This window comes from Pollachius pollachius, assembly GCF_949987615.1.
Source record: "Pollachius pollachius genome assembly, chromosome: 13".
Classification (NCBI taxonomy): domain Eukaryota; kingdom Metazoa; phylum Chordata; class Actinopteri; order Gadiformes; family Gadidae; genus Pollachius; species Pollachius pollachius.
Genome location: NC_136946.1, coordinates 6990138 through 7000822, shown reverse-complemented (window position 1 = coordinate 7000822; position 10685 = coordinate 6990138). Strand labels below are relative to the sequence as shown.

The following is a 10685-nucleotide window of genomic DNA, read 5'->3' as shown; positions in this document are numbered from 1 at the left end:
GGAAATTGGGCTGATTGTATCAGGCGACCTGTGTCAATACCAGCCAACTCTGTAGCGCGTGGTTGTAGTGGCCTTGGCGTTCCTCCACCACGAGCGTCAAGCGACATTGTTCTACTGTGTGTGTGTGTGTGTGTGTGTGTGTGTGTGTGTGTGTGTGTGTGTGTGTGTGTGTGTGTGTGTGTGTGTGTGTGTGCGTTTCTGGAAGTGGTCACTTTAGCACTCCTAAACACAGCCATAAACACAATACACCGTCCCGGTTTTTGTTGTCAAGAAGCCGATAAACGGCGTAGAGATGGCCGCTGGACGGGACGACAACTCGTACTTATTAAATCACCTGCAACAACGGTTCGTTTGCGCTCACGTCACTACTTACCTCGCGTCGGCGACAGCTGTTAAAGGAATCCCATGAACAACAACACAAAAATAAGTCAAGCTAGGGGGAAAGTTGACCGAAATAACAGCTTTTATCCTCCCGTTCGGTCCTCGCCGGGTGGTTTCATGAGCGATAAAAGTTTTAAACGCGTTTTCAATCACTGCATCCAGACGGGAACGCCGTCCGCTGCCGTTATGGAAACAAGTGACGCGAGAGATAACGAGCTCGAACAAATGATCCGCGCGCGCGGCGGCGACATCCAGTCACCAGGCTACTGCTGATGGTTAGGAGGCGCGCGAGAGCGATTTAAGGATACGCTGCCCCTGAGATTAATTGATTGCCTACCACGGGATGTCCCATTCAAAACAGAACGGCCAAGAGTTATAGCAATATACATTGGCTTTACTAGGTTTTGCACATTATTAAGTTTTAACATCCTGAGGAAGAGATTTGTAGATGACGAAACCTGCTTCCAGCTATACAAATAGTCTATACAGTTGGATTTGCTTTCTATTGTTATTGTTTTACTTTTATGGAATCCACGTTTATTTTTAAAGCTTAATTTGCCAAAACGAATCCCAAACGGGTTAGACCTACTAATGATGCAAAATATTTTTTTCATCAGTGATAGTGTGAAGAATGACATTCAAAGAAGTACCCAAATTGTAAATAATTGTTATAAAAAAAAATCAAAAACATAATCGTTTTAAGTAAAGTTATTGTTTTTCAGTTTTTCTCGCTGACGTAATTTGTTCTTCTTGTTGTTGCAAGGTCAGGTAACCATCACCAGAGGGCTCACTTAAAGAGCAAACACTAGCGTCCTCATGCTGCCAACCCCTCCCTCCACCTCTAGAGACAAGACAACACTAATCTGTTCACTCAGCTCATTTCGCCGGCGACTCAAGGTACGGCGGACGTAGGATATTTAAGGACCTTCCCCACAGTGAACATGTTCTGGTAGCACAACACAAAACAAGGTTAAATCGTAACTGAAGTCATAAGCAGTTTTTTTCTTCTTTTGGCTGGAGTGACGGGAGCAGTGTATTTGGGAGATTGTTTTGCCGGGCCCCAGTTTACCCCTTGGGGGCGCCACTGTGCACCGATCACTCGCTGCACATTTCTGACCTGAAGTGAGCATGCGCAGTAAAAATATATTGTAATAATAAAATCCCTCAATGATTTATCGAAGCCCTTCCTGGGCAGCGGACTGGAGTCTTCCAAAAGGAAATATGAAATCATGATAACAGAGCCGTTACTATCTTTGCAGCAGCTGGGCCATGCTTTTTTAAGGAAGTCATATAATTGTAATTAAGTGGCCTGTGCCAGGGGAGGTAGGATGTTTGTAGCCTGAAGTATAGCCTACTACTGTTATGAGGTTCTAATACTGACACATGGGCCTACTACACAGTTAACACGGATACACGTTGGAAATGGACTTGATCATACCTTAGCTTGACTAAGTCAATTTATTAACACCAAGACAACGGTCTTTGGTTTTCATAGATAACTCTAAATCAATTTTAGGCGTTCATTAGTTATTTATGTTAGTGTGAGAATACAGAGTTGAACCCGAACCTTGATGCTAATGATGTGAATATTCCAGCCCCTCCCAATCGGTCCAGGAGGAAATGCTGCTATGAGCCAGATTAACCAGTGAGCAGAAGTTTAGTATTGTATGCATTGCATGTTTTTTTTCTTTCCATCAATTCAAGTTGATGATTCATAATGAAAATAATGATTGGCACCTTCAAAACGAAGTATTATCACAGTAGCATACCTAAGTCAATGTGTTTTCCTCTGAGGTGATTGTTAACAATATTATACCGTCAGCCACATCCACCTGACAGGCTACAGAGGAAATACGTATTATGGAAGATGCATTGCTAATTATGTGGTATTAGCCATGAAATGTTTTAGGAAAAAATACCTCCCTTCAGCCTATTTCTCATAAATGGTAATTAGCTGTGTTTATGACCATGGAAACACAACATCACCTCATGGCTAGCATGACTTCATCTGTTCCTTTAATCTATTTTTAAATCATTCAGTGATAGTATAAATTGTAACGTTACAAGGATTCTACTGTCATCAGCCAGCAGTTTATTTTTATCCACCCTTAAAACAAAGTATCAATAGAATATGGTTCCAGTATTCTACATCTGAATATCGACACCGCTGTGGCTGAAGCACAGTCAGGACTCATAAAATCCAAATAACATATTTCCATATTTCCCAGTAGAATGAATCAAGGGATTGTTCATGGCACAGGTGCAAACACTGTGAACAATGTGATGTCACATGGATGCTATGCCCCACCAACTCAAGGTGAAGTATAAAGGCGACCGTGGTCAGGGGAGACAAAGGTGAGCGCAGGCAGGGGCTGTGCGTCATCATGTGATCAGATTGTGCCTGGCAGTGAGAAAGTTCCCGTCGGAGGGAAATTCATGTTTTGCCTTGCTGCTCCAACGGGGAGGGCTCAATTTGGACGGAGAAATAATTCATCAACCGCACCCGCTCTTCCGCCTATTGGGCAGATAATCTAATTCTATTATTCGCCACTGATGGTCTTTCCGCTATCAACAGCTAACAATCAGAGTCATCGCTGAGGCTCAATCTAATCGGAGACCAACACCCCCGACGAAAATAGAAGAAAAACACTAATTCCATCAGCAAGTCCATCACCATCAGTAATGTGATCATTCGCACAAGCACACATGCACATCATACAAGCACACACACACAGAAACATACATATACATGTGCACAAACAAACGAAAATCAACACACACTGGCAGGCACACACACACACACACACTTATTAGTGCTGGAGGTTTGGTGTTGCTTAAATACTATCCGATATGCAGAGTAATTGGTGTGTTGATAATTTATAGGTTAACACTAGATGCGAAGACACAAAAACACATGCACACACTTGGCATTGGAGCACACCTCAATCCTACTAGACTAATGACTTATTTGCAGATGGATTGAGACGATGGCAAATACGTCAGGCAGGTGCAAGTGATAGTAAACCCATATCACCTCCACCTGTCCTGGTGTATTCGCCATAAACTGAAGTAATTGTGTTTTCACTGAAGCAACTTGTAGTTTAGGTAGCTATTTGCTTTGTCCACTTAGTGATACATGAATGATTACATGATGAGGTCCTTCTGGAATATCACCTGCACAACACACTGTTCATTTGTGTTTATCTTGTTTTGGTTTGTTTTTTTGCGGTGAGAGCTTGTTGCCAAGTCTTTTTTTGTTTGGTTAATCTATTTAGTCATCCATAATATTTAATTTTCAGTTCACCTCCACAGTAGAATGTATGATATTGCTATTGTTACAGAGTTTCCTGTACATTCACCTTTGTGTATTTGTGCTTCCAGTATGTGTTAGGAATACAAATCAAATGAATATGGTCCTGCCAGTGGACCGTATCTCCTGTCTCGCGGTCTTAATTTGGGTGTTTTCTGCACTGAGTACAAGCGGGGGTGGAGTCGCTTTCATTATGGCTTACATGTTTGCTAATGCTGTTGACCGCCTGCCAGTTAATTTATTTTATGCCTCAGAAGATTTCCAGCAGCTCCCAATAACATTGGAAAGCAGGAGGTTGAACCATTAGGTAAGGGATTTTAGAAATGTTTACCTATTGTTATTCTTAGTAAGCTGTGTAGTGTAGCGGTGTAGTTTTTTATTATCTCATGTGCTGTTAGAAGCATTCATGTTTCATTCATTCATGTTGCTATATCGATTATTAATATTATTGCTTTTTTGTTGAAAATTGTATTTAATTGGTGATTGGCCATCTATCTGTAGTCTTATAGATAGATGGCCTATGCTATATAATGTTTAAACAAGCAAACAATCCTCCAACTAAATGTAATGATTAATTCAGGGGATTCATTCTATTCCAAAAATATTGGAACATAAGGTTGAACAACAATTTAGAAACTGCATTTGCTCAAGCCATTGTCATACCCCTCAAACCAACAATTACAATAGTTATAATAATGGAAAACCTAATCATAAGAAGAGTTGATATGAACATGTATTGATGTGAAATTGTTCCATTGTACACCTGAACCCAGCTTAGAATTAGATTGTGTTTCAGAGCAACTGTACCAAGCGAGGAGAATGCAGTTGTAATTTGTCTGTGCATAGACAGAGCTTTATTGTTTGTTTAAGTTTTATATTTCAACCTTCTATTTATGGGCTTCACCAATTTATGATCTTGACCATGTCAACAACATAGCCAATCCCATTTTCCGAAATCTGACATAAAAAAAGCTTGCCTACACTTATGGATTTAATGACACATTGCGTCAGAATTTAAGAAAACTAGACTACACTTATTTAATATTTTGATACGTTTTAAATTGGAGTCGTCGTTATTATCGTATGACACATAAATACAACTGATTTGGTAACCCTTTAAAATAAGGGTAAACAAATGAACCATGAGTTAATGCAGTAATCAGCATTCTTACATATCATTCGCTTAGGGCAGGGGTAGCAAACACAGTGCCCCTGGTCGCCCGCAGGGACCAGGTGAGTCACCCGCAGGGCACGATCTAAAAATAGCAATAGTCCAAATGGACTTTTGATGGAAATTTGGAAATTTGATGTTCTTTTTGAATCAATAACATTGATGGAAAGTTCAATTCAGTTTGTTATTCAGGAAGTTTGTATCACACAAGTAGCCCTCAATATTACACAGTAACCTTGAAGCGCTCAGGTTTAAAAAGGTTGGTGACCCCTGTGTTAGGGCATAGCTGTAGGGGTAGTTACGGTTAAAACTGGTGATAACCTTGACTAATTATATAAATAATTTATAAAGTAATACCGTGCGGTTAGAGCTGTAGTGCAAAGTGAGGTTGAATTTTTTTTAATGAAGCCAAATAGATTAAGACATAAAGAAACGTTAAATGGCTTAAATCAATTGAAGGGATTTGAACAAAAGTTCAAAAGTCTAAATGGAGTAAACAATGTAAACATGCACACCATTTAAGAAAAAGTAAATGGTTGGAAACAAATAAAGTTACCACAGAATGAAAAGCGCAAAGCATTGCTAAAAATGCAGAAATGTAAAATGAATTGAACTGAAGAATCTGAAACGTCAAATGTATTGCCCTTCACTGTGTGTGTGTGTGTGTGTGTGTGTGTGTGTGTGTGTGTGTGCGTGTGTGTGTGTGTGTGTGTGTGTGTGTGTGTGTGTGTGTGTGTATGTGTGTGTGTGTGTGTGTGTGTGTGCGTGCATGCGTGCGTGTGTGTGCGCGCGCGTGTATGTGTGCGTGTGTGTGTGTGTCTTTAAGAGAATAGCGAGCCGGTGCGTGATTAAAATTAGCTCAATAGAGTGGGAAAAACCGCCCAATCTGGCAACACTGCCTGAACGTCCTCCAAAAGTAGCCCAATCTGGCTGGAAAAACCGCCAAATCTAGCAACACTGCTGAACGTCGTCACACTCCAGCGTCAACGTAAACCAATGAAACCAACTGAAAACGAAAGTGGTATGAAACTAAAACTGTGAATTACGATGTCTCGGCAATTTATGTGTCAGAATGGGCAGACAGCTTCAATGGGACCAACTGTAGAATATGACAGTTTGAAACTAAAACTGCGATTCTGAAGAAAGTTTAAATTATATCGAAATTCCGTTTAGATATTATTGAAGATAGAAGTGTGTAGATTTGTTAAATGAAGATAAACGAAGATAAACGGTGGAAATGATGATTTAGTTACGTCTTAAACAGTCCCATTGACTCCCATGACTCCCAAAAAATCGAAAGAAGCGTGCGATTCTAAGCTATTCTGATTATTTTAAAATTTGAATGGAGTCTCTAGGTGAAGGAGATAGGTCCCAAAGTTTGTAGAGAATAATAAAGAAAGAAAGAAAGAATGAATAAAACTTAGGAAGAACAATAGTTGAGCGCTGCATGCAGCGCTCAACCACTATCAGGAATTAATGGACTTTGCGGAGACAAGTTCCATTAATTCCTGATAATGGACACCTCGTCGGGCTTGGCAAATCTGTGTTTTAGTTGAGCTACTCTGACACTCTCTGCGTCGACTGTAAGTCATCATTCGACCTCCAACAGACCACGCCGTTTCTGTCGGAGAACGCCGTTTCCTCTTCGCCCTCTACGCTCATGCTGCCGGTCTAGACCTTTCTCTAGAAAGGTGACTCTCCAGAGGCGTCGATCTCCTCCACCCCGGGACCCCCTCACTGCCCTGCCCCCCTGAGATGTCCAAAATGGACCTCAAAAGCAGGGAGTTCTACAACGACATGCTTCGCGTGTGTCGGGAAAACCCGTCCTGCAACAGCTCCCTGCTGCTGCTTGGCCACCACAACGCCAGCGGCGGCGTCGTGTACGGCCTCAACGTCCCCGGCGACGGCGCCCCCTGGCTGCGGACCCTCATCTCTCTGGTGTACTTCCTGGTGGCCACGGCGGGCATGGTTGGCAACCTGCTGGTGATGTTCCTGCTGTACTCCACGCGCACCATCAGCGCGGGCACCATCAACTACTTTGTGTTCCACCTGGCTCTGGCCCAACTGCTCTTCTCGCTGGCGCTGCCCTTCTGGGCGGTGGAGATGGCCTTGGACTACAGCTGGCCCTTCGACGTGGCCACCTGCAAGGCCATCTCGCTGCTCACCTGCCTCAACGTGTACGCCAGCTGTTTCTTCCTGACCGCCATGAGCCTGACGCGCTACTGCTCCGTGGCCACCGCCCTCCGGCCCACCGCCGCCGCCGCCGCCCTCTGGCACCGCGGCTTCTGCTGCTCCCGGATCGCCGCGGCGATCATCTGGGCGGGGGCGCTGGTCACAGCCGCGCCGCGCGCCGTCTTCGCCGACCTCATCAACGTGGGCCCGGCCAACGACACCGTGTGCCTGTTCCGCTTCCCCGACGGCACGGCGTGGCTGGGGATCAACCACCTGCTGAGGGTGGTGCTGGGCTTCCTGCTTCCCTACGGCGTCATCGTGCTGTCCTACCTGCTGCTGCTGCGCTTCCTGTGCCGCCACAAGATGAAGGGCGTGAACCCAGGGCGCAAGTCCCACGTGTCCAAGTCGGTGGCGGTGGTGGTGCTGTCCTTCTGCGCCTGCTGGTTCCCCTACAACCTGCTGACGCTGTGGGGTGTGCTGATCCAACTGGACATCGTGGACATCAGCCCGTCCTTCTACCTGGCGCAGACCTACTTCTTCCCGCTGGCCAACTGCCTGGCGTTCACCAGCAGCTGCCTCAACCCCGTGATCTACTGCCTGGTGCGGCGGGAGTACCGCACCGCCCTGCGCACCATGCTGCTCAAGTGCAGCCTGGCCTTGGAGTCCAAGATGTACCTGCACCGCATCAACGCCGGCGAAGGCCCGGGGCCGGCCCGGCAGCTGGGCATACCGCTCAACACGGTGTTCAGCCACACGGTCGCCTCGCATATGAGGAGGGACGCGCCCCCCTCCTACTCGGCCGTCTCTGACCAGTCAGGAAATAATAGCCGTTGATGTGGTGGGTTTTTTTTTTTTGGGGGGGGAAGCCTCGAACCGTCGGTAAATGTTAAACAGCGGTAAAATGTTTTGTGCTTTGTTTTTTACATTTTATTTTTTGGGGTCAAGGAAGCATTTGGGTTAGGCTTAGGGTTAGGGTTGAGTGAGATTTGTTTAAAATTGTGCATTACAGAATTAGTAAATGTAGACTTATTCTTAGATATTCGATTTGATTTGACTGATCTCTCCTGTAAGATACTTTGGTATTCTTCAATGTCTGCTAAATGCTTGAAAAATTAAGTAACAGCACCTCTCTTCTCTCTATTCTCTACATTACGTCATCTTGAAGACATTACTGTATATTTAATGAATGTATTTCGAGTTATGCCTTATCGTTTTGAGCTTATAATAATTATAGGCAAAAACGTGAATTCTCGTCACGATATTTCATTTTTCTGTCGCCATCTAGTGTTCGTTTAACGTTACTCATTGGAATATGCATGATTCACAAAGATGTCGTGTTAACGTTGGATGAATGATGTGATAAATAAGCAACGTTTTGACTCAAGACCAATCAAGACTTAAACAAGCCTAGTGTCAAATCATGTGATGGGAGTGCGTGGCTGTCATATAAGCTCTATGAATCTGTAAAGAAAATAGTTGCCCTTCTGGTGATTTCAGTTTCTTCTTGTATTTTTTTCCAACTAATATTGTAAATACACAAGTGTAAATATCAAACCTCGCACCAAGTAAATGTATCATGAAACCGAAAGATTTAAAACCGGAAAATCGCGTATCTAGGCCTCCTTTTTCTTCACTTTATTATAACTCAACTTATTTGTATGTCAATAAGCGATCATAACATCTGTGAATTACCCATAATACATAAATGCACGTCTATAGGCCGTGATGCATAATATTTTGGACGATAAGTCTTGTTTAGAAGTATCCCGTTTCTCCTTTGTTGTTTAAAGATTTTACGTTTTTCCATCCAGTTGAATAAACGTTGAAATGATTTATGCCAAATGAATGTGTGATAAGTCAATAAAAGAAAGAAAGAAAAGAAAACCACTCATAAACAGAACTTTGAAATACTTTATGGATTTATTAATATACTGAAATCACCGGGTAAATGAATGTCACGAGAAAATGAATACATTCTCTTTACTTAAAACATAACAAACCATATCAATCATATATACTTACACTAGTAATAATATGAAGCATGAATAAACCTACGATAGTTATCATTGTGAAATAAGCTACCAACGACTACATAACATTCACCACACAACACTTCAGTTTTGGAGGGAAGGGGTGGGGGGAAGGGAATCGAGAATATGGCTTAATTCAAAGGAGGGGGGGGGGGGGGGGAGCATGGCTTATTTTCAAAAAGAAAACATCAAGTCCTTTTAAGGTTTAACATCCAGTAGGCCTTAACTTAAGTTCCAAACCACGCCATGTTAGCTAGCTTGTGACACCGTAGCCAGTTGTAGCTATTAGCTGCCAGGTCACCATTTTGTCTCACTCCCGAGTGCTATGGAGTTTGTTTCACAAAAACAATGATTCCAGTATACATATATATATATATATATATATATATATATATATATATATATATATATATATATATATATATATATATATATATACACACACATATATATATATATATATATATATATATATATATATACACACACACACACATATATATATATATATATATATATATATATATATATATATATATATATATATATATATATATATATATATATATATATATATATATATATACACACACACACACACACACACTTCATATATTCATTCAATTCTGAAGGTTAAGAATGCTTTCAAATAACAAACTTTAATAGTTAGTATCCCATAGTGCTTTTAAAATGATTATCACAGTTTAGAAACGAAAAGTCGTTCATCTTCAAATGACAAAACTGTCTAGTGCTAATTCACCTCCACTCAGGAGAAGCTATCACAATGCGTTCAAATTATTTTGTGTCTCCATTTATTTAATTTGGTATTTTAGGTCAAACTAAATGTTTTGCCAGCAGTATTTCTTAAAAAACAACTAATTTTCCTCAGCAAACATGACATTCCATTGAGATGTAGGCCTACAGTTCACACTTCACAAATCTAGCTAAAATAGGAGGAAAACCATAAAAAGACAAACTACTGAAAATGGAGGTTTTCAAGTACCACAGGGAGCAATGAGTCAGCAAGCTCACAAGGTAAATCCACCTTTGTGTTCTGCTTACCGCTAAGTTCTGACATGAGCTCACCATCTTCCTGTCGTCCATTCAATTAAAAAGAAAAATAGTGGATTCTTTTTGGCCAATTAGAATCCGGTCGTTCCGCAGGGATTGGCAGAGAGTATATCAAAGTCAGGAATATTCTAAAAATAACCCAAAGTAAAAAAAGTCGACAAGGGCACAATTTGAGAGGTTTTATGCGGCACTACTGCAGATTCAACATATCCACACAGGACAGTTGAACCTTGATAGACTCATCCCATACGCCATCTTTTCCTTGCTCAGGGCATTAAAGTATTGTTTTTCAAACAATTGTAATGTGCTTTATTGCAATACACTCCATAAATAACCATAAACTGTTGTGGCAATCCAAAGGTATAGAAAGGGCTGGAAAGCAATGTACTATTTGAACCCCCGCCTTGGATAAATGTTTAACTGTATATGTAGATGTGGTTCGCGTACGGCTGCCATCCCATAATTACATTCACAGGTTCTGCTCCATTATTGTTTCAAGGATGGCAGCAAGGAGAAGCTTTGAAAGCAATAAAGTTACCATGAATTTACC

At 41.8% G+C, this 10685-nt stretch overlaps 1 protein-coding gene across 1 annotated transcript; it reads left to right on the top strand.

Moving 5' to 3' along the window:
* Positions 1 to 6617: 6617 nt before the first annotated feature.
* Positions 6618 to 7868, top strand: LOC307084853 (relaxin-3 receptor 2-like; the record flags this gene model as incomplete). The annotated part of the gene is made up of 1 exon (XM_079749356.1): positions 6618 to 7868. One exon carries the CDS (start codon positions 6618 to 6620, stop codon positions 7866 to 7868), a length of 1251 nt encoding a protein of 416 aa, XP_079605482.1.
* Positions 7869 to 10685: the final 2817 nt, after the last annotated feature.